Source organism: Chiloscyllium punctatum, chromosome 6 (assembly GCF_047496795.1).
Source record: "Chiloscyllium punctatum isolate Juve2018m chromosome 6, sChiPun1.3, whole genome shotgun sequence".
Classification (NCBI taxonomy): domain Eukaryota; kingdom Metazoa; phylum Chordata; class Chondrichthyes; order Orectolobiformes; family Hemiscylliidae; genus Chiloscyllium; species Chiloscyllium punctatum.
Window position 1 is genome coordinate 64,219,829 of NC_092744.1, and position 25,655 is coordinate 64,245,483.

At 40.0% G+C, this 25,655-nt stretch overlaps 1 protein-coding gene across 3 annotated transcripts in view; it reads right to left on the bottom strand.

Moving 5' to 3' along the window:
• pik3cb (phosphatidylinositol-4,5-bisphosphate 3-kinase, catalytic subunit beta) overlaps positions 1-25,655 on the bottom strand; it is a 188,408-nt gene that overhangs the window by 42,985 nt on the left and 119,768 nt on the right. For all 3 annotated transcript variants that reach the window (XM_072572810.1, XM_072572808.1, XM_072572809.1), the window contains 4 exons: positions 21,942-22,130; positions 8,164-8,285; positions 6,731-6,874; positions 3,080-3,179 (listed from right to left, as the gene is read on the bottom strand). In XM_072572810.1, coding sequence (XP_072428911.1) covers positions 3,080-3,179; positions 6,731-6,874; positions 8,164-8,285; positions 21,942-22,130 — 555 coding nt within the window. The remainder of the gene's footprint in view (positions 1-3,079; positions 3,180-6,730; positions 6,875-8,163; positions 8,286-21,941; positions 22,131-25,655) is intronic.

Here is a 25,655-nt window from a genome sequence, read left to right on the forward strand (position 1 = left end):
TCTTTTGTCTCCCTTCAGGTATTTAAACATGCTCTTGCTATTCATTTTGTACCACTTATTTGTTTGACCTCAATTTATTTTTTCTTTTGTTTGGAAATTTTTAGTTGGCTTTTAAAACTTTCCCAATCCTCTGTTTTACCACTAATTTTTTGCCACTATAAATAGGTTTTTCCTTTCAATTTGATATCAACCTCAACTTCCTTAGATAAACATGGTCAGTTTATACCCTTCCTAGTTTTCTTCTCGCTCACAAGATGTAACTTTGCTGTAAGTCATGAACCATATTCTTAAATATCTGTCACCGTTGCACAACTGTCTTTTCTGCTAAATTCCTTTTCCAATCCACTCCAACCAATTCAGCACTCACCCTTGTGCAATTACCCTTATTTATGTTTAGCACTGTTGTTTCAAATCCAATTTTCTCCCTCACAAACTGTATGCTAAATTTTATCACTGTTATGGTCATTGTTCCCTAGGAGATCTCAAAATGAGTCCATTTACTAAACCTACCTCATTGCATGTTATGATATCCAAAATTGACTGATCCTTGGTGTCATTGGCAATGTTGTTCCAAGCAACTAAATCCAAAACCAGGTTTTTGGAAACTCTGAACATGTTCCTTACTGATCTCATTACCGATATGGTTAGCCAATTATTAAACAGTAATTTAAGAGTTTCTCCATTTTCATTCAATGGCATATGTCAATTAAATATGTAACAAGGCAATCGAAAGCTGATTTAACACTGCAGTGTGGATTTAATTGCCATTACACAGGTTTCCTGAACTCTCAAACTCATCAGGAACAACAAGGTGAGAATATGTTGGGGACTGACTGACAGTGTAATTGTAATAGTGGAAAGCTCCTAAAATACAAGAATAGCACAGCTTCTTCCTTGCTTAGATTGAAAGATTTTGGTTTTGGGACTTGCTCCAACAGAGTGTTTTCATTGCTTTAAGAGTTCATTTATGCTAGCTTGAACTAAGCTCACCTTGTCCTGTGTTACCCTGCTGTTAGCCTTTGGAGCCAAGTCTGCTTTGTTCAAAGGAGAGGTTCTTCCCCCCCATCTGCTGCAAAGATTTCTCTTCTGGCCTTCAAAGTCTACAGCATAATCTCCAGAATGTTTCCACTGGCATGGGGGCAGCCTTCCCAGACAAAGTAGCCTTCACTTTGCTTGCTCCATTATCACCCCTCAATGGGCAAGGAAGATGTCTAACTTGTGCTGAGGTATCTTTAGATTGAAACCTTTAACAGAGTGCTGGTCAGTAGTCTGCACTCTTGATAGTTTGGGAAATATTGAAGTAGAATCACATAATACTAGGTTGGGTTTTAAAAAAACCATGGAAAAGTCCATCAATTCTCATTTTCCTGATTTGCTGCCAGCCCAGAAGGATAAAACTTCAGCACAATGAGTTCTGTCAAGTTAAAACATTTGTTGAAATGGATAAAATGTACTAGTGGGTTTTATGTACAAACCATTGCACTCCGGTTACTGTTTGCTATTAATACTGTGCCTTCCTTCTTCAATTTCAATATAATTTCATAATACAGCTCTGTGGCTGGGTGGTATTTAGCACAGCAATAAAAAACCTTCAATTAAAGGTCATAGAAATGTTTGAAAGATAGATTGAGCAGTGGAAGAGAGAGAGAGAGAGAAAAAAATATCGCTTTCCTGAACAATGTAAATCCAGCCCACAAATAATACAGCCTAATTAATACAAGAGGAAGAAGAGTCTGATAAATGAGCTACTTGACATGGCATCTACAGATTGCTAAATGAGTGAGTGCCTGGTCGACATTTCTGAGTTTGTACTATTCTTCCTTTGAGTCTTCTTTTGATATATTTGTTATTGGGGTGAAGCAAGTTTTCACACATCGAAAGGAGGAAATCAGAGCAGAGACAGAGTAAAAATAAATAGATTTGTAAGCCAGAACAGGCTCTCTCATTTTCTTTCCCCTCAATCAATGAAAAAACAACTCAGGTGATACAACTATTCAATGAGTACTTATGGACATCTACAAACATGTTCATTCAGCAGTGACCAAAACAACAGCTTAAACAGTTGAGACTCCTCCTGATAACTCAAAGAATCCAAGGACTTTAAACTGCAAATGCTTTCAGTTTTTTGTCTGTATTAGGTAGCCATTTTTAAGCTTATTACCTGTGTTTTTGTGCGTATCTGATGCTGTTTTTGTTTTCCTCTTCTAATTAGTAAGTAATAAAGTTCTTCTTCCTTTCACTCAAGACAACCTTATAATTTTACTCCTTCTTCATTTTGATCTAGTTAATCACATTTCAGTCGAAGTGTGAGAGCTTTGTGCTAAAGAAAAGTTTTTTTTTAATACAATTGATCGAGAGTGTTAAAGAGATGAGCCAAATCCATTTCACTTTGGCCCTAACCGTATCAAAGAGAATTTTGAAGATGGGGGAAAATAGGAAGGACAAAAGTTTTTGGGAGAGCACTCCAGGCCATTATACTTAACAACTGAAGTGAGGGCCTTCAAAAACATGGCAAAAGGAGAGGGAGAAGACATTGAAGAGACAAGAGTCAGAGGGATTAAGAGCACGGGGGAAAAGTAGTAGGGAGGAACAAAATCAAGGAAAGATTTAAATGTGGAAGGTACTTCTAAATGGAAGGCTTTAGGGAAACTGAAATCAATGTAGGTGAACAAGAAGAGCACAACTTGGTGTGAAGGGTTTGGATGGCAGAACATTGGCAGAGTTATGGGGTGTGTAGAATAATTGAAGAAATTTTAGAACATGATAGGAGGTTACTTATTCTTGTGGCTTGTGACACCTTCATGGAAATGAAAACAAACAAAACACTTTAGTGTGAGTGAAGAGGAGGCAGGGTGAGGAGTACACATTCCCATTCATTCAATTTCTCTCCCTTCCTGTCTACATGACTTAACCTTTGGTTTTCTCCTCCAATTGAATCATTCCTCTGGCACACCAACATTTACAATCCCTGATTTCAGACACAAATTTTCATTGTCAAAACTGCTAAACAACATGGCCAATTATTTACTGAATAAACATTTTGAACTGGAACTAATTTGAAAACTATGCCAGTAATTACCTGTTTGGAAAGATCTTTAATATGAGTGATACTTCCTCGACAGTATGACTCCAAAATTAATCCAAATTGCAACGAAGTAGCAGGTAGATGCATTTCAGACCTGGAAACAATAAGTAGATGCATATTATAACCCCATTCCATACACGCTTTGCGTGAAAAATTTGCCCCTCAGGTCCCTTTCAAATCTTTCTCCTCTCACTTTCAGCCTATGTCCTAAAGATTTGGACTTCCCTACCCTAGGGGAAAAGACTTTGGGTAATCACCCAATCTTGCCCCTCAGCTACCAACACTCCAGAGTAAACAGCTCCAGCCTATTCAGCCTCTCCCTATTGCTCAAACCCTCCAATCCCAGCATCATTCTTGTAAATATTTTCTGAACCCTTTCAAGTTTAACAACATCTTTCCTAAAGCAGGAAGACTAGAACTAAATGCACTATTTTAAAAATGTGGCCTTACCAATGTTCTTTCTATACAGCCACAACATGACATTCCAACTCAGATACTCAAAGCACCGACCAACGAAAGCAAACATCCCAAACGCCTTCTTTACTACCCTGTCTATCTGTGTGAATAACTCCAGAGGCCGGTATCCCATCACTAAGATCGGAGACGGTTACAGAGAGTGGTGAACTCGGCCCACACAATCACAAAGTCCAACCTCCCATCTATGGAATTCATCTACCAGGCCCGCTGTCAAGGAAAGGCTATCAGCATTCTTAATGATCCATCCCACCCTGGCAATGCTTTTCTATGACCTCTACCATCGAGGAGAAGGTATAGAAGCCAGAATACACGCACCAGCCGGTTTCAAAACAGTTTCTACTCTACTGTTCTTAGAATACTGAATGGACTCTCAAACTCTTAGCATTCACCTGTACCTGTTTTTTTTTTGTTTTGCTGCTGTTTACCTACTATTTACTTATCGATGCTACTTAACTATGTGATCTGCCTGTATTGCTCGCAAGACAAAGCTTTTCACTTTGCCTCGGCACACATGACAATAAGTTCAATACAATTCAACTAAGTCACCCTTTGTTTACAAGAAGAGAGTCCTTGACACAAAGTCGTGTCTGACACTCCTGTTCTTATCTGTCAGTCAGGGCTCCCTGATTGGACCAGATTGACTTCCCCAATCAGGGATCTCATTCTTGACAAATTGGACTGATGGGTCTGTTTCCATATGTATGAATCTGCAACTAATTAACATTCACTTCAGGGTCACATGCTCAGACCACATCCCATCCCCTGTGAGTGCGTAGCATCCTCAATGCGGAACAATTGTCAAATATAATTTTCTATGCAGATATAAATATCACAATGAGGCAACAGACATCAATAGGGATGAGGAGCAGGTAGGCTGAGGGGAAACACATCCCCATGCAATCACTCTCTCCCCGCTGTCTACAGAAATTTGCTTTTTAGTCTTATCCTCCTAATGAATCATACCTTCTGGGCAACCAATATTTACAATGCTGATTCCAGGCAGGAATTTTATTGTCAAAACTGCTGAACCATATGGCCAAATCATCTGCTGAATGAATATTCCTGAACCAGGAGTGGAGTTAGCCCTTCAGTTTCAAGTTCCTAATGAATCATTCCTTCAACTACTGTGCACTCAACTCCACAAAACCCTTCTGTGAGGTTGTTCTTTTAAATTAGTGAACTCTCCTCTCTCCTACAGACCAGGATGTAGATTTTCTCAATGCTCTGGCTATATAATGACATTTGAAATCTATTCAGAAGTAACAATTTCACAATTGTACTATTCTTGGGCCCAATGGAAATCTTTCTATGTTTAGGTACCATGTCATGAAATGCTTTTGTCAGTCAGTATAACATATGAGCACATTAAAATGTCTACAGGAACACTACATTCCAAAACAAATAGACAATTATTTAAAGCTCTGAACACAAATCTTGATGTTCTCATGACCCATGTGCTTAGCCAGTTATTAACTACAAGTCTAGGAGTTATCCTTTGATCAGGTATATCTCCATTCACTGCCTCTCCCTCTGCCCTCAATTCTCTGTGCTGTGTTTTATGATTTTAAACCATAATATCACACAATAAGCTTCCATACTGAAACATGCAGTAAATTTGCCTTCAACTACACAATGTAATCATAATTTGCAAGAAACTTCTAGGTCATAGCCAGGCAATGAACAATAGAATATTAGTCTTGTCTTTATTCAAGAACAGCCTTATATTTAAATGAGATACAAATTGTCGACTGTGCACGCAACCACACTGAACCTCTCTTTCAGCCTGTGAGCCCAGTGATACTTTCTAATCAATCTATTCTGATGTTATGATGTATTTCTGAAGCAGGTGGGACTTGAAGCCAGGTCTCCTAGCTCAAAGGCAGGGACACTACCACTGCACCACAAGCGCCCACCCTCTGAGCACAGAAAATAGCTCCCAGTCAACCTGGTCAGAGATGCTATGACACATCTCCAAAGCAGATGGAACTTGAACTCAGGTCTCTATTCCAGAGGCAGGAACATTACCATTGTGTCTCGAGAGGCCACACATTGAGTCCAGATGAGTACCTTATTAACATTGGAAGGGAACTCACAAGCAATCAATGTAAAATTAGTTATTTATGTGGGATGAGGCTCCTTCTTAACTCTCTTCCTGAAGTAATGCTGTAGTTAAAAAAGAACAGTTTGAGTTTGCTTGTTTTCAATAATACTGTACTCTATACAGCAGTGACATCCAAACTCTATGCCTTCATACAGTACATAAGGATATCATGATGAAACATTGTGGGACTAATTATTTTTTATCAACTTGTTTGGGCATGCTATGACATGCCTCGGACTTGAAGTTGGCCTTTCTGGCCCAGAGGAAGGGATACTACCACTGGACCACAAACCTCTCAAGTATGGGATTATACACTTGACATAAAACTTCATGCTCTGTTCCTGTCAGCTTACACTGATCTTAAACCGTTTATCCAAAGTGATCTGTTTGTGTTTTTAAATCTATAATTTATTGACCAATATGCCATCAAAATTAACAGCAGCTCTTCACAAATGTCCTGGTGTACAAAAACCAAACTGAAAAAAAATGGGAATGAAGTGTAAAGATGGGCAAGTCACATGAATTACCCACTGGCTGGATGGTCAGGGTTCAGAGGTTATCACATGACCTGATGCCAGAGTCTGATATTTAGTAATTGTTTGCTGTGCTGTCTACTCAAGTGACAATTGAGCTATCAGTGTTAAATAAAGCTGTGTTCACCGTTAGGACAATGATTTAGCGTAAGCATTTTTCTGCAATCTCTACACTCAACATGTATCCTGATGAAGGGCTTTTGCCCGAAACGTCGATTTCGAAGCTACTTGGATGCTGCCTGAACTGCTGTGCCCTTCCAGCACCACTAATCCAGAATCTAGTTTCTAGCATCTGCAGTCATTGTTTTTACCTCCATGTATTGTGTAATTTGCAACTTAAGTACTTGTGCTTGTAAAGCCAAAAAAGGCACAATAAAAATGTAGGTTCTGAGTAACGACTCTTGGGTTTCAACAAATTACATGCCACGTGCATATTTTAAAGATAAAACAAGGACAGTGATGACTTGCCAACACTGAGCAAATGTGTCTATTACATTTGTCAATAATACATACAACTCTTTCGATCCAACTTGCCTGAGATGCCAAAACAAGAAGTGACCTATCCTTCTGTTGGCTTGCGCTCGCTCCAAAAGAAATCTGGAAAGGGCACAGTCAAAGTATGGCTCATATTTCAGTACTTGCACCAGCTGTAGGAGATACTGAGAAAGCTCTTCATCACTGGCAGAGAAAACACAATGGCAGTGTAAATTAAAATATTTGTTCAAGCATTCCTATTTTTCATTTGGTCCAAAAGCTTCCTGGTTTTAATTCTTTAAAGTATTGCAGTTGCTTCAATGCAATATATTTAAGCTACATTTAAAAGTTAATTGCCAGTTCAAAAATATGATATAATATATATTTAGTGCAAGGCCAATATTTAAAATTCATACTAAAATCAACACACGTTACAATAAATAAAATTTATAAAGAGCTGTGGTTTATATTGTCTGGTTATATTATCAAACTGCATCTACTTCACACAGTTCTATCTTTGGGTGTAAAGTCTATGCAGAGGTAAACGTATAATTTAGGAATGAGCTCCTAATCTGAATCCAAAGCACAATAAACCAATCCTGTTAGAAGTTTGGTTTACACCATTATGCCTTAGCAAGAGTACAACCTAACTTCACTCTGATCTGAAGTTGGGTGCAAAATATGTTCGAACAGTTGAACAGATTGCCTGAGCACTCCATAAATAAAAGAAAGTGGACACAGTCATGTGCACCTTTCCTCGCGGTTAAAAGGTAACTGCTTGGCAAGCAGAGCTGTGGGGCAGGGACAAAATGTGGAATCCTCAGAGCTGGTTCCTGGCAGGAAGAATAAGAACAGGCTTTGTTGGATGTACTCCCCAGTTATAGTTGCCAAATTCAGATTGATGCACTAATATGAGCACAGCACTAAGCCAATGCAAGGCAAGTGTGATTGATATCAAGGTTCAATTCTTTTGATTATTACTTATGAACAACACCTAGTAAGTGCAGGAACAAGCAGATGCAACTCTTTCAGTTAACCTATTTTGTATTGATGCCATTAAGAAGGTCTTTTCATCTCTCCTCTACAAATTGATAGGCAGCTTGAGCTTTTGGGCTTTCCAGTTTTTGATTCAAAGCTGAAACTGAGTGAAGTATTAGGCCACTTCAGACAGTAATTAAGAGTCAACCACCCACTATGGGACTACATCATTTACAGACCAGACTGGTTAGGGGGCAGCAGGTTTCCCTCTCAAAAGAGCATTTTGACTCTCCTACACCAAGAAAAATACTTTGACCATAAGCCCTTTCTACATACAGCCTTGCTTAAAATAGAAGAACTGTCAAGTTGAAAATAAATTCAAAGCAAATTTTAAACTCAAAAGATATTTGAGCAAACTATGACTGGTGCTCTCAGTATGAATCACAAGTGATTTTTTAATCTTCCGATAGCAATATTATCATAACCATAACAGTACAGCATTGCATCAGACAGACCTCATTTCTTTCAAACATCCCACAGCATATTCCCGCACATATTGGTCTGGATAGTTGAAGTCCAGCAGTTCTAACGCCTCCCTCGGTGCTATTTTGGTCCATATTTGGAGTAACGCTTGGAGCTGCACCAAAAGATCAAAAATCAGGTCATAAAACTATTATTATAACAGCACTACTCCCCAACTCCTAAACCCAATGTACCAAATTTCAGCAGATAATCCTGTAAACAAAACAGGGATTACCACACAAGCAGTAGTATTAATTAGGTTAGACAACAGACAAAAATAAGTCCAGCATTTCAGCAGGGACTTAAGAAAGCTAATCCTAAAGTCTGACCATCTTTCACTTTCTTGTTGCTGATCGTGGACTTAGCGTGAATTCCAGCATTGGCTAACTTTTCTTTCAAATTTTAAAAAAAATTGGACAACACATGTGGCTGATTTAAATGATCACCTTGCAAAAGTAAAAGACTTACCAATTGAAAAGGAAGCTCAAGGTCATGATTGGAACTGCAGTGACTTGCAGTAGGTTGCATGGTTTGAGTGTGCAATTGGGAGGCTTTGTTTTAGGCAGTGGTCCTTTCCAAGGACTCTCTGTTGGGTTGCATATAGGTCTGTTTCTTGAATTCAGATGGTGCTAGCTGCCTCAGGGCAAACCTATGTACAGAAGTGGCCTCGTATGTGAGTTAGACTCTGTATGTATGCAAGAAAGAGGCTTGACATCTGTCTCAGCAGTGAACTCTCAAAAACAAGCATCACCTTCTCCCCTACTGACGATGAGCAATTTGAAAGACATATTTCTCACATTACAACAGTGACAACACTTCAGCAGTCTATAATTGGTTGCACATCATTTCTGGATGTCCTGAGTTCAGAAAGGTATCATATAAATGTAAGTTTCTTCAACAGACCAATTCTCAAAACTCGCCCTCGGTTCAAATCTGCACCGGGCTTTGACAACACATCGAGACTTCTACACAGAGAACCTATTGAGAAACAGTCTCTTCCCCTTTTGCAAATCACTTTTTGGATGGTTCCCAAGTGCTGCTCTGTACAGGGGTGGTCTACTATATCACTGTAAAGATTAAAATCAAATTTTGCTTCTCTGTCATAACCAAGTTACAACACTAAGACAAAATGTGTTTCACTGTCAGTAAAATTAAGTGTGCGTATGTGTAGTACATAGATAACTGATCTAAATCAGCCCTGTACAAAAAGTAACCACTTCACAGTCCAATGTGCAGATCCTTACACGCTGTATGCAATATGTACACTAATTTTTTCCAAATACATTTAAATTGAACAGGAGTCTGCTAGTCGAGACTATGTGATTTAATCTCTTACTCTCTATTAATGACAGAAGGAGGCCAACTGATCTGTTATCGTACCTTTTTAATTAGACGACAAGCTTCGTTTTTACAAGTTGCAGCTGAGACCGTCTCTCACGCAGATTGACGTAAATGAGTTAAGTGAATGAATTAAACAAACAGATATTGTTCCAGGGTTAAAACAGATAATCATCATTGCCATACAAACCTCTTGTACAAATAGGTCAGCCAGCCTGACTCTGAGCTATGCCCCAGAAATTCATCTTTGGGAAATATTACAATTTTTCCAAATGAAGGTACTGTAATTATACAAGCGGAAAAGCAGTATACTAACAACATAAAAAGCTAACTTCCATGGGGATCATGTTAAGTGTTGCAACAACTTTATCCCTGTTTTTGGTCTCAGTATGGGCCCCTTCCTTCTCAGCCCTGGACATGTATGAACTCTTTTTCTGAAGCCACCAATATTATTGCAATACTCAATATCTCAGAGTCAGGAGGTAGGTCACTGCCATCCAAATTTACTTGATTATTGTATTTTTAAACTTTTCAGTACAGTTGTCTTTGTGAATACAAGTAAAATGAACAGGGACACTGTGACAGGGCCGGAGTGGGGGTGAAAGTGGTGATGGAGGAACATAATCAGATCAAAAGCTAACCTTGGAGAACAAATCTGAAAGAAAAAGCAAAAAGAAAGGTTACAAATGGCAGCTGAATCCAAAGATCAGAATGCTTGTCCATAATCACTCATCAGCTATTTATAAAGCATAGACTAGACTTTCGTAACAGATGTTTAAATAAAACTTACTATCGATGGACTCCAGAGGAAGCAACATGAGGTAAGAATTGTTTTGGCACTGGGACACTGTGGTACCATCAAATTTAATTATTATTAGGAATAACAAATAGGAATTTTTAATTTGAAGAATCATCAGAGGACTTGCATTTTTTGCATGCTCCTTTGGTGCTTTTCTATCTTTCTATGCGCAAGACGATAATGTCAGAAGGTCAGTCATTATAACATGGTGTTCCCAAAAAGGACAGAATAAAATAGGGAGTTTCATTTTTTGAATTGCTTATTTATGGGGAATAAAGTGTTAGAACCATTCCAGTTCTAACACCTTAGAACTGTATTTTTAAAAATCAAATTTTAAAAATGTTCCAAAAGAAGCAAATAAAAAGAACCTAAATCTATTCAAATTTTCACTGAAGTTCATGATTTAAACTATTTACAACAGAGCATACGGTCCAGGTTGCAAGTTTACCATGTGAACTAAACCACAGAACAGGAAGTTCTGAGTTTGGTTCCAGGGTTACTCTATGCTCATTGTCAGTCAGCATGGCAACACTATACTTGACTGCAATGGCCTAGAGTTCAGGGGAGGCAATGAACAAATCAAAGATAGGCCCAACTGCTCCTAGCTATACAGAGACTGACTGGGCAGGTGAGGTTATATATTGTAGCAGAGGGAATAAAGCAGCTGATTATTTTGTAAATGGAGAAAGACTGCAGAAAGCTGAGAAGTGGAATTTAGGAGTCCTCATTCATGAATCACAAATGGCCAGCATCTAAGTTGAGTGGGTCGTGGGGAAGACAAATTGAACGCTGGCCATTATTTCAAATGAGAATGAAATACAAAAGTAATGGAGTTTTGCTATGATTGTACAAAACACTAGTCAGACCACAGCTGGAATACTGTGAATAATTTTGGACTCCTAATCTTAGGAAAAGATATACTGGCATTGGAAGCAGTCCGGAGAGGTTCACAAAGCTCAAACCAGGTATGGACGGACTGTCTAATGAGGAGAGGTTGAGTGGATTGGGCAAGTACTCACTGGAATATAGAAGAATGAGAGGTGACCATAGCAAATTCTAGAAGATTAACTATGGACATCATAGGGTAAATGCAGAAAGGTTGTTTCAACTCTGATCCTAGATTCTCTCATGATATCAGAAGAAGAGGTTGCACATTTAAAATAGAGATAAGGAGGAATTTGGTGAGAAGAGGGCTGTGAATCTATGGAATTTTTTAATCACAGAACAGTTGAGGCTGGATCATGAGATATGTTCAAAGCGGAGATAGGCAGATTTTTAAATTGATGAGGGAAATCAAGGGTTACGTGGCAAAGTCAGGAAAGTGGAGTTAAGGATTCTCAGATCAGCTGCAATCTCACTGAATGGCATAGCATATTCAATGTGCTGATTGGGCTACTTCTGATCCTATGCCTTATGGTCTTATGGAAAGTGCAGGCATCATGTGATTTGAATTTTCATGCCTACCCATGTTAAAATAGTTTGTCAACAATTATTATTTAGGCTCAAAGATGGCATTATTGGCTGGACTTGGTGCTCACTGGCAAAGAGCCACCCAATCTTTTGACTCTACTTATCTAAACAAAAAACACCAAAAAAAAAGAGCGAGTGACCTCTGTGGAGATTGTCTCTTTCCCAGTATTTGTTTGAGTTTGGCACCAAATCAAAAGGAGCTTCAGACATCAAAAAACCACGATACTATCAAGCAAGGTAAATAGCCAATCACATTAGAGATTTCTACAGACAGCAAACCTGCAAGTAAATTGCATTGATTACTATGCACTCAACAAAGTAAAGATTAGGATATGCATACTAGAAGCTGTAATATCAAACAATTCTTTAAAAGTATATCTTCTAATAATGTGAATTTTTTTTAAATTAAAATTTGGCATTCCAAAACTATAACATTAGTTTTCCTGAGGCTTAAATATTCTTAAGGTTAGTCCATGACAAAATTATGAACTTAATATACTACTAACAACAATTATATCTCATCCATAAAAGTTATGGGGTGCTTCCAATATTACTGCACAAAATCACAAGCTAATGTCAATTTCCTAATTTCTGATTGAAGTCTTTGCAGATGGAAAACAACAACAAGCCCAATAATGAAACACAAATTTGCATGTTTAACTTCCCATGCAAAGATTTCAGAAGTTGCTGTCTGTTTAAGGGGTGAAATGACAATGAATGCTGCTAGTTTTGGTATTACATTGGGATGTGTGGAAGGGCGATAGGGCGAAAGAGGAGAAAGGAGGAGAAAGGAGTAAAAAAGATTGTAATGTTACCGAATGAGTAAACCAGAGGCCTAGGACAATGGTCTGGAGACAGGGGTCTAATTCCTGCCTTGGCAGCTGGTGGAATTTAAATTTAATTGACTAATATAAAAATATCTGAAATTGAAAGTTATTAAACTGTCATCGCTGTATAAATAAAAGCCAATCTCGTTTACTAATCTCTTTCAGGAAAGGAGGGTTTGCTGTGCTTTGCTGGTCTGTACTATAATTTTTCTTATCCATTTACAGGATGTGGATGTCACCAACTGGGCCAGCATTTATTGCCCATGCTTAAACACCTTTGAGAAGGTAGTGGTGCAGCAAACACTAGACAAGTCACTTCCATTCCCGATGTTCTGATTATCTCCACTGTCTAAAGAAAATTTAATACCAAGTGAGAAACATCTGTTAATTAATTTCCTAGTTCCATCCACAGTCAGGACAAAAAAAAGTAAATCCTCAGCCTGAAATTTCACCCCTGGATCATTCCTGAGAGTTCAGGAGAATCCAGGCCTGTGAAAACAGCCCGAGAAATTCCAAAAATACTGAGTAGTTTGTTTATATTTCCCTGGTCATTCTTTTCAGATGGGAAGCACAAGCCAATGAACACAGCCACCAGGGTGGGTACCTGGCATTGACAATCACAGGTCAAAAGGTCAACAGGAGGGGTGTTTTGACAGCAGGCCAGTGTATATTTCTGCATCTGGATCAAATTTGTCACTTTAGAACCACCATAGGTTCTCTAAAGTCAAGGAAGCATGGATTGTTTTAATCAAGAACTTTGTAAAATTTGGGAGTTTTGGGAATAAAAGATTAAAAGTAAACGTTACAGTTGTATTTGGGACACATACACATCTTCGGGCATTCATTCTAAAATTACAAAACACAAGAGATGAACATGCAAGGATGGTGAATGTAAAAACTAAAAAGGTTCACATAGCCAAGCAATGAACTGTAACTGTTCAAATCTTGTTGCACCCTTACACTAGGGTTTCACATAACCTCAATCCTGCTGAACTGAATGAGATTCTCCAGAGAAGGGCTGCCTAATGGATTATGTTCAATATGTAAACAAAATAAGGTGGTTGAAGCGTTCTTATTTTCTCAGCTAATTACTCGCAGTTATGCTCTACAATATGTTTCCGTGTTGAATTACAGAGAATCCCTGTAGACAGATGTCCAACCCCTCCCCCGTTCTTCCTAGAATTGGAGCCCCCACCTACTGAGTGATTGTTTTCCTCTACCCCAGAGATCCTACATGGGTTACCTAATCTGCTAAGAGGGGAGCTCCTTATCTGGACATTTAATGAAAGTCTGCTGCTGACTAGTGAAACTGGAGATCATCCACTAAACAGAACTCTCCAGTCTCTCCTGCTCCCATTCCCTACAAAACTACTCAATGGAGCCCTTCTTCATTACTCCTGAAGCAGAGGATTGAGAAACCGCATTTTCATGCTGTTAAAGGTTATTCACTGCAAACAAAAGCTCACTTTTGATAAAACGCAGCTCACCAAATTGAAATATTTTGAACAGCCCATTTCTCAGGGAAATTATAAAATAGAGGCAGGGAATCGTGTTTTATACTTCACTACCCAACCACAGAAGCCCCTCTAAATCATACAAACTTGGAAGTGGGATGGCAATTTAATCCAGGGAGGTAACGACAGTTGGTGACTGGGTCACTTCCTCTCTTCCACCTCCATCAGGTCTGCAATGGGAAGACCTGTGTACAGCTATCACCAGGTGAGGTCCTTAAATGGACAATTAATGTTCGAGTAAGGGCCTCTTGCACCTTTACTGGTATTAATCCACTAAGAGGTGGGCCTGTTGGCACACAGGAAATGTGATAAACCTGTGCGGGTTAATTCTTGTCTCCTGGGAGGGGAAATCCCTTGCTCAAAGGCATGTTGTATGCTCTGCCAACTTGTTAAATTTCTGTCTCTCTCCCTGCTTAAAATGACCCACTTTATCCACCCAAATCAACAAGAAGCTCAATATGCCACTGGGATTTGATCTAATTTGGCTTCCAGTTATGAAGGTGTGTGTGTTCGCGCGAGTGCGTAGGAGGCAGGAGCTAGCTAGAAGGGAAAGCTGTTTGGGGACAGTCGGGGAGCTTCTTTTGAGTATCTATTCTAACACCACAACGGAACTCAATTCAGGAAGGTGGACAATTAGTGTGGAGATAACAAAAGTAGGTGTTGATACACTGACGTTGTCCATTGCTGAGGACATTGTGGATATGGTGTAAGTTGGCATTTTTGAAGTATGGCTCCTATGGACATCAACAGCATCAATTATTTTATGTTTAGCCAATTTAGATATTTCTCCCTCCCTTTCATGGGGACAGAAATAATTGAGCAGGATTTTCCCAGCCTGCCGAGATCCTCTTCAAATGTGGTTCACGTATAGAAATAGAGGTGGTTGTGGAACTTCTATTGTTGTCAACAGGCACTGCTTCGCCAGTTTGGCTTAAGCAATGGGAAGAGAGAGTGATGAAATGTCAATGCTTCACATTAGCCAAACAAAAGTTCTGCCAAAAACTATTCCAGTGAGGCCTGCACAAGTTTGATCCGCACTTCAGAATCCATACTGACTGGATCATTCTGAGCTAGAAACATCAATGAAGAGACTGAGCATTTAGTCTCAGATGGCAGTTGAATTGGCTTTTATCATCACATTCCTTTACGATGTTTTTAGAACAATGCAGGACTTTAGATTGCATAACGGTCAGGCCTGCTCTAAATTCTTACATTACATGAAGGTTGCACATTGCCTCAAACTCAAATCAGTGATATCAGGTTTCTGAATTTCAGTCAGAATTTGAAAATTGTGCAATTTATCCTTATCCACTCAGGGGCTAATTTTAATTTCCATTTACAGGTGTTTCAGACAGTAGCTGAATATGACCTTGAGTATAGGCATTTCTTTGATAACGCAATATTCACATTCCTGTGCAACCCCACGCTATACAAAAATTGTACAATACAAATAACACAAAGTGTTGGCGATTACAGCCAACACATTTTATAAGTTTGCATTTTAGCAACAGCATTCTCTATTCACCAATCGCATTACAGCCAACTCACATTAACGAACAACATGTTATAGCAGAACTTGACTGTACCTACACATTGATCTGTTCCTATTTATGAGACGCTCGACAATGATTTCAAGCCAGGAAGCTGGTGTGCAACAGCTCTCCTTAGAACTAGCAAAAGCCCTTTTTTAACGCATGCCAGTTGGGGTAAGGTGTGGGTTCCCCACACTTCCTGGATGAACTGCTGACCGGAATTGAATACCCAACGGAAAACTGACTATCATAGAATCATAGAGCTGTACAACATGGAAACAGACCCTTCGGTCCAACTTGTCCATGCCGACCAGGCATCCTAAATTAATCTAGTCCGATTTGCCAGCATTTGGCCCATACTAAACTCTTCCTATTCATATACCCTTCCAGATGCCTTTAAAAATGTTCTAACTGCACCACCTCCATGATGTGGTCTTGACAGCTCATTCCATACACTCACCACCCTCTGCATGAAAAAGTTGCCCCTTAAGCCTCTTTGAAATCTTCCCCCCTCACCTTAAACCTATGCCCTCTAGTTTTGAGCTCCCCTCCCTAGGGAAAAGAAAAAGCCACTTAGCTATTCCCCTTGTTGTGAGCTTCCCACAAGAGTTTCTCCATGGTCAGCTGTGAATGTCACTGTTTCCTGAAAAGGAGCAAAACCATAACTAGAAGTGTGGAGGCCCTGGCATTTGTGAGATGGGGAAGAGCATTTAAAATGTATCTAACCTCCTTCTGATCGCTTTGCTTCCTAATGTCTTTCAAGTCCCATTTTTGGGGTTGACCCCTGCTACAACTTCATTCTTTACCACTGGCGCATTTAGTTTTTAAGCTCTGTACGACGTTGAAGGTGTGAATAGATGGTAACTACTATAACTCTGGAATGTGCTAGGCATGAACGCAACAATCACCTGAACCTTGACAACTACAGTGCTAAGACTGTGCCTGACGATAACTCATTGCATTTTTCAAACAACAGTTCTTGTGCTAGGCAATTAATTCCAATATTATGTGATTTTGGAGAGTGAGCAGCATTTGCAACTATCCAGCTGTAAACATCAATGCCTGCAACATCACATGATTTTCACTGGGTTTCAATTACAAATGGGAAGTAAACCTCTGAAAATGGATTCCTTCTGCAAAGTGTAATGCAGGCTACAGGAGTTCACAAGTGTACAAGCACAGACCATACAAGCACAGCTATCACTGGAGATTGGAACGTGCCTTCAGTTCGACCCAGTCTCATGAAGTACCTTTTTAGAAAAGAAAATCCAGATTCATCACACCTCAACAATTTTCATTCCATCTTCCTCAGCTCAGAGAAGGGGATTATGAAGAGCTTCGAGAGCTTAGTAATGGACAATTAATTCCAGCCTCCCAGATTGCTTTCACCAAAAGAGAAAATGCTAGAAAATCTCAGCAGGTCTGGCAGCATCTGTAAGGAGAGAAAAGAGCTGAAGTTTCGAGTCTAACTGACCCTTTGTCAAAGCGTCCCAGATTGCTTTGCTCTGCTACAATTTGCCTGCTGTGACAATAAATCCATGGAAAACACCATCATCCCTGGTACATCTGGGTAACAAGGACACCTGCATCAGACTCCTATTTATTGACTTTACCTCTGCCTTCAATATCATACTTTCATCCAACTTATCACCAAACTCTGAGACCGAGAACTCTGCTCCCATACGAGCAACTGGATCCTCGAATTCCTGATCCACAAATTACAATAAGGATAGGTGACAACTTCACAATAATCTTCAGCACCAGTGCCCCACAAGACTGCGCACTTAGCCCCTTACTGTACTCCTTAAACACTCACAAATGTGCAGACAAATTCAGCTGTAACTTCATTTACAAACTTGCTGATGACATCACCATAGTGGGTCAGATCTCAAACAACAATGAGTCAGAGTATAGCAATGAGACGGACAGCTTAAGGGCAGGGTGTAAAGACAACAATCGCTCCCTCAATGTCAGCAAAATAAAAGGAGCTAGTCATTGACTTCAGGAAACAGAGTGGAGGACACGTCCCTGTCTATATCAAATGTGTTGAGATGGAGGTAGTCAAGAGTTTCAAGTTCCTAGGAACAAAAATTACCAGTAATCTATCCTGGTCCATCTACATCAACACCGCAGTCAAGAAAGCACACCAAATATCTCTATGTCCTCAGAAGGCGAAGTAAATCAGCATATTCACAATAACTCTTACCAATTTTTATAGACATATCATAGAAAGCATCTTATCCAGCTGCATCACAGCTTGTTAAGGCAACTGCTCTGCCCAAGACCACAAGAAATTTCAGAGAATTGCGAAAACAGCTCAGTCCATCATGAAAACAGGCCTTCTGTCCATTGACTCAGTTTACACTGCCCACTGCTTCGGGAATGCGGCCAACACAATCAAAGATCCCTCCTACCCCGGCTATGCTCAAAAGTTAGAAAATATGTTTCAACAGATTCAAGAACAGCTTCTTCCTTGCTATTATCAGACTTATGAATAGACTTCTCATGTATTAGAATTGATCTTTCTCTGCAGCATGATAATCTGCATTCTATTCTACTACCTTGATGTACTTATGTAAGGTATAATGTGTCTGGTCAGCATGCAATTCAATATTTTACACTGTACCTCAGTACGTGTGACAATAATAAATCAAATCCTTACTGATTTGCAACTTCAAGATGAGCCCTCCCAAAGCTCATGGAAATTATATTATGAGAGAATATCCGCTGTAGTCTAAGGAGGCTATTCAGCCAGGAAGGACACCACATTTAAGTCAGATTCTGTCCTCTCATGTGTGCATAGCTCAGTAAAGGCATTAATAAAAATAAAAGTAGGAACTCTGGCTGATTTTTCCTTTGAGGAAAACTGTAAACCCTCTGCTAATAGCATGGCAGTTGCAAAACTATCCTCCATTTTAAAGAAGGAAACATTGCAAACACAATTATCTGTACTCACTAAAGGTTATAGCCAATTTGCTGACTGTTACCAGCTTTTATGTTTAAATAGTTAACTTTACATTGCTTCAGTTATAAAGGATGGGTTATATAGACTGCAATGAAAACATATACTCAGAAGATCAGATAGCATCTGTGGAGTGAAACAGTTCACGTTTCAGGTTGAGATGTCCTTAACTAAGGATCAAAACAACCCTATTACATTAACTCTGCTTTGGGTGGAGCCAACAAACACCTTTCACACAAAGGGTGATAGATGTGTGGAATTCCCTGTCAAACAGCTATGGAGGCCAGGACAACTTGCAAAACTGAGATGGTTTCATCCAAATTTGTTAAGGATATCTGAGAATATGGATCAAAGACAGAAAAACAGAGTATAATTAAACAGCTATGATTTATTTGAACATGAAATAGGAACAAAAAGCCTGGTTTCTGGTTACCATTAGTTTGGCAGTTTAATGATGTGAGTGATGTTGAACTGATCATCTATAATAAAACACTTCTGATTGGAAAATAAACTTGCGCAAATGGGTGGTGTCAAGCAGACATCAAAAAGGTTACTAAAGCTATGCACCATTTTGAGTAACCTTAATTAACACCAGAATTTTCAATATAGATCAGTGGCTTAAATGATGGGCAGTTGATCTGTCCAGAACAGGAAAGTCTAATTTGACAGTTTTGCTGAGATACTCGATTGCCATAGGGTAGCGGTAGATGGCATTATTGGTTTCAATACCCCAGAACTGCGGGAGAGATAAAAGAATAATAAGTCTGGATTTCTGATCCACATTTCCAGTAAATGGCCCTGAGTAAGTGAAAGCATTAGTCAATATTGACTGAGGACTAGATTGGCATTAGACATGCTGAGAGCTGATTAAAGAGCCAGAACCATTTAGGAGAGCAAAAGTGCATCTTTAAAAAAGGAATCATTGCCCTCATGTGAGGGTAAACAACTGACAGAAAGAGGAGAAAAAGCAAAACTGCAAAGCTAGATGCTGACCAACTCTTAGATGGATATTTGATCATTTAGCACTCATGCAGAAAAAATGTATACGATCTTATCCAAGATCCTGTTGCTACATAATAACAGGCTGTTGACTCAGAAAGTGGAATACTGTTACCCTGAACCTACTGGGATAACCAAATAGAAAACGCAATTATACCATACTTGCTAATATTGGAGATTAGTAAACTGGAACACGGGTACAAAGGGCAGAAGTTAATTTAGAAAATGTCTTGCCTGGAAAGCCCCACATTACCTCCTGTGGGACAGGCCTATCATATTAAGTACCAATCAGGCCCTGGTTAGCAGTAAGCCTTCCCCAGGATCATGAGGCCCAGGAGCGGGGGGGACTGCCAGCAAATTAAAGGCTAGCAGCTCTTCACTGTTAACAGCCCCAACAGGAGAGCAATGGCAGGTATATGGGCCCAGCATCAGCAGGGGACCAAAGCCTCAGAGAGTGGGGGTGCAGAATAAAGGGTCAGAAGAGGAGTGTTCTGAGTGGACTCCATCTCTGACATCCCACACCTTCTTAAGTTGTCTTCCTTGATCAGGCACAACACCCTACCTCTAACAACTTGTTTCCGAGGCACTCCACTTGATAGCTATCTTGCCTTCTGCTGGCTGAACTCTGGAGAAGGCAGAATGAGGGAATGCCCAGTTGGTGACAGGGCAGGAAGATGGTCTGCAAACATTAATGTGCCAGACATAATTGGGACGGCAGCAGTAAGGCAAGATTTTCCCCATCGTACACCAAGTTCACCTCAGGGAGGGCATTAAATTCTATCCAAGGATTCTGTCTGCAAACATTCCAATTAGGATCCAACTTTATACAGCATGCCATTGGCCATCTACAGCAAGAGGCTGTACTTCAAAAGTGCAATAAAAAATTATAAGTCATTGATCTGGATGGTTTATCAAGTGAATAAGTAGAAAGGAAGCAGTTAAAAACCAGAGACACCGATCAAAAGACAACAAAACTAATAAATTGTGATCATTTTATTAGAAGAGAAAGTTATCCTTTAAGATTTAGTGTGGAACTTTCTCAGTGATCCAAAACTGCAGTATCTTACTGTAAAACATTTCACACAGTAGTTTCCTGTTATTGTCACTTTCGTGTTTGCCAGCCAAAAAAAAAGTGACAAGAAGGAAGGAGGACCGCGGGGCAATGCAGTTTTATCTTGAAGAAACAGTGAAGATCAAATGCATTTTTATTTTTAAAAAGGCAGCTATTTTTTGAGCGATGGGTTCCTGTAGCACTGTCCAATTGTGTTTGTAGTACTTTTGTGAGAGATCTGCAATGACCTAGACCTTAAAGTTTTTATGCAAGACAAGAAAGCAATGGCTAGGCATTTATTAAAATGAGATCAATGTAAGAAAATTTAAAATAAACTAACAAGAGGTTGGTGTGTTGCACAAAGAAGAGTGCAGAGGCAAGTTGTATTTATTGTTCAGAAAAAGTGACATGGTCCCAATGCTAAAAAAAAATTTGTATTTTACAAATTGCATGCAGTTTTGTAGAGGCCTTCTCCAATAATGTTGAAGTTTCATCAGCTGTGATGTTCCAATTTTAAGGCACATGTTTCAGATGGAAAACATATTTCAGGCTGACACCTCATTGCAGCACAAAGGAACAGAGGCAACACTGTCAGAAGTGTCATTCCTTAGATAAGACAGGAAACGAAGGCTCTGTTCTCTGCTGGACGGAAAGGTATCATGGAGCTATTTGAGATAGAGTTCCCCTGGTAACCATCCAACATTTCACTCTTAAGCAAAACCATCAAGTGAACTGGTCATTTATTCCTTCACAACTTTTTCTGACTTGCTCTATATCAGTTGACTACCCTGTTTGACCACATTACAGCTACATTGCATTGACTGTGAAGTGAGTTGTGGCAACCAGATGTTCAACATACATGCAAGTTATTGCTTTCATAAGCTAGTTAAGTAATCTCGAGCTGCTTTCATTTGTCAAAATATTTTTTGTGGGTTTCCATGTTCATCATGAATAATGTTAACTTGTTTGCAGCAGTGATTAAACACACTCCTGCTCCATGAACTTTGTGTGAGATAAAGGAAAGGTCACACAACATTCCACTCAAATCCTCCCAACACAGCAGTGCTAATGCAGTGATGGGGAGTAGATGGGGAAAGTCAAGTAAATGGGTGAACAGAGATTCACTAAAAAAAAAGCACTACAATGCAACATTTAAATAAAGCACAACAGTGGAAATTCATTACACTATTTTTACATGCCATTAGAAATAGTGGTTTTTCATTCCAGACACCAAATTATTAACAAACCTGAAGTGAGAAGCCAAGTTTGATAGCCATACCTGTGCCACATCTTCATGTTTATTCCACTTCACTGAGAGAAGCAGCTTGGGCAGTGACTGAGGAAAGTTTTCACGACAATCATATCGTAGGGTCCATATTAAATCCATCTCATTTTCACACAATTGTGATAATGGATCGCGTTCCATGATTTCTCTTAACTCAATATGCAACTTCTTCCATCCTCGACCCTGAATGACGAAATGGTTACCAGTTACTTGCTTAGCAATACATGAAAGGTTATCTGAAGTGCAAAGTGAATTGTTTTGCCAACACTGATTTTTTTTTAAAATTTAAAACCTTGAAATTTCGCACAAGTGAATTGTATTTCAACATAGGAAACCAGGATTCTAATTAAACTTCACCTACAGAGACAATCATGATGGTGTGGCCTGGTTTGTTCCAGCAGGAAATGGGGTGCCTTCCTGCCTGGAGAAGATGCCATTAACATATCATTGTTTCTGCTATCAGCTGACATTGCTATGAACTCTCCCACTAATGGAGAGAAAACAACTACACAAAGAGCTGTAAAATTCTACCCACTTTTAAATCAAGTATTTTTAGTTGTATGTTTTTGGTGAGTTATGCTCAATGATACCGATCAATGGGGTGGCACGGTGGCTCAGTGGTTAGCATGGCAGCCTCACAACACCAGGGACCCAGGTTCAATTCCAGCCTCGGGTGACCGTCTGTGTGGAGTTTGCACATTCTCCCAGTGTCTGCGTGGGTTTCCTCTGGTTGCCCGGGTTTCCTCCCGCAGTCCAAAGATATGCACGTTAAGTGAATTGACCATGCTCAGTTGCCCATAGTGTTAGGTGCATTAGTCAGAGGGAAATGGATCTGGGTGGATTACTCTTCGGAGGGTCGGTGTGGACTTGTTGGGCTGAAGGGCCTGTTTCCGCACTGTAGGAAATCTAATCTAATCTAACAGGGTACTTTTCGTTCATGGCCTGCACTCTCAATATATAGCAAGGTAAATGGACAACCTAAAGATTTCCACTAACCCGAACAATACCACTTTGCCCTCACCTCACTCCTAGCTGCACCAACTTGCCTTGTTCAATTTCAGACACCAGGATCCTCATCTATTCACTCAGCTTCTTAAAGCTTGGGTGTCTTCTGGGGACATGCATCACCCAGTCTACAGCTTACAATTGAATGAGAAATCTTCTCTCCTTCATTTTTCAACCTTTCTTAGTTCCAGTCTCACCTTACAGAGTGCAGTTAAAGCAACTTCAGCAGTGTATGCTCTTCCTGTTGCTGCATCGTTATCTCTGGAGCTTGAAGAACTATGCTTGTCCCTTGTTTATATGCTGTCCTCAATGATATTGCTTAAAACAAATGGTAGAGGCTCTGCACAATTTCTCAACGTACAAAATAAAATCCATCTGCATTTCTCCATGACACTCTCAGCAGTTCCAATGTCTGTCGTTTATGCTATTTGGCTGCCGTAATCTGCTGGATGACCCGTAACTGACATCAGGAAGACTAAATGCATCTTTTTTTTAATATCTCAGCCTCAATGTCTATTCCTTCACCATTGATTCTGCTCCCCTTCTCCAGCCACTGTGCTTGTTGCATCAAATGTTGATTTGAGTTTTTTTGAAGTAACAAAGAAGATTGATGAGGGCAAAGAAGTAGATGTGATCTATATGGACTTCAGTAAGGTGTTTAACAAGGTTCCCCATGGGAGACTGATGAGCAGGGTTAGATCTCACAGAATACAGGGAGAACTAGCCATTTGGATACAGAATGACTCAAAGGTACAAGACAGAGGGTGGTGGTGGAGGGTTGTTTTTCAGACTGGAGGCCTGTGACCAGTGGAGTGCCACAAGGATCGGTGCTGGGCCCTCCACTTTTTGTCATTTACATAAATGATTTGGATGTGAGCATAAGAGGCACAGTTAGTAAGTTTGCAGATGACACCAAAATTGGAGGTGTAGCGGACAGCGAAGAGGGTTACCTCAGATTACAACAGGATCTGGACCAGATGGGCCAATCGGCTGAGAAGTGGCAGATGAGTTTAATTCAGATAAATGTGAGGTGGTTCATTTTGGGAAAGCAAATCTTAGCAGGACTCATACACTTAATGGTAAGGTCCTAGGGAATGTTGCTGAACAAAGAGACCTTGGAGTGCAGGTTCACAGCTCCTTGAAAGTGGAGTCACAGATAGATAGGATAGTGAAGGCGGCGTTTGGTATGCTTTCCTTTACTGGGTAGAGTATTGAGTACAGGAGTTGGGGGGTCATGTTGCGGCTGTACAGGACATTGGTTAGGCCACTGTTGGAATATTGCGTGCAATTCTGGTCTCCTTCCCATCGGAAAGATGTTGTAAAACTTGAAAGGGTTCAGAAAAGATTTACAAGGATGTTGCCAGGGTTGGAGGATTTGAGCTATAGGGAGAGGCTGAACAGGCTGGGGCTGTTTTCTCTGGAGCATCGGATGTTGAGGGGTGACCTTATAGAGGTTTACAAAATTATGAGGGGCATGGATAGGATAAATAGACAAAGTCTTTTCCCTGGGGTGGGGGTCCCAGAACTAGAGGGCATAGGTATAGGGTGAGAGCGGAAAGATATAAAAGAGACCTCAGGGGCAACTTTTTCACGCAGAGGGTGGTACGTGTATGGAATGAGCTGCCAGAAGATGTGGTGGAGGCTGGTACAATTGCAACATTTAAGAGGCATTTGGATGGGTATGTGAATAGGAAGGGTTTGGAGGGATATGGGCTGGGTGCTGGCAGGTGGGACTAGATTGGGTTGGGATATCTGGTCGGCGTGGACAGGTTGGACTGAAAGGTCTGTTTCCGTGCTGTACATCTCTATGACTCTATGATGCCTTCAGCATCTAACGTGACCCTAAACTGAATTTTAGCCTTCTGTTTTCTCCTGATTAAAAACTGCCCGCTTCTATCTTCATCTTGATTTCCCACTGCTGAAGCCCTCATATCTCTGTCACTGCCAAGAATGATTATTCCAATGCTTTCCTTGCCAGCTTCCTATTTTCCATCATCTTTAAGCTGAAGCTCCTCCAAGCTCTCTTGTCCAGCTACAAACTCACATCAAGCCCTGTTCACCTATCATCTCTGTTTTTGCTGAACTATACTGATTCCCAGTCTTCAATTTAGAGTATCCAGTTTTAAATTCTTATCCTGGTATTCATTCCCCCCTTCACATTGTAGCTACACGACAGTGCATGTATTTGCTGTGGAATGTGAAACTCATTTTAAAAAATCTTGCTTTTAGAGCCCCACACCCTTCCTGGCAAAGGGAACACATCCAACTTGTCAGCCTGTTCTGTCTGACATTAATTACTAGAAAGACCATAACAGCAAGAAACAAAACCCCACAGAAAATAGAGTCTGAGTCTAGGTCATGACTCCTATGTACTATCCAGTAACCACTGGCTGCAGTGCTTGGATCGCACTGGATTAGACATCAGAGATTGAGTGAATTAAACAGGGTATTAAAGGGCTGCTTTTACTGCTGTCATTGATTTTATGATAGATATTACAGTTCAAAAAAGTGCCTGTGAAAGATAGATGTCACATTGCAATCCACTCAGGGGTTTGAAAATGATTAATTTTTAAACATGGAAGATTTCATGTTGCCTTATTTACTATTTGCCTTCCTTAATTCACTTTACTCGACAATTCTATTGCTTTGCTTGCAAATCAAACTTGAATTATTAGGGTTAGAAAGGAGTAGCGTGTTCAGTGT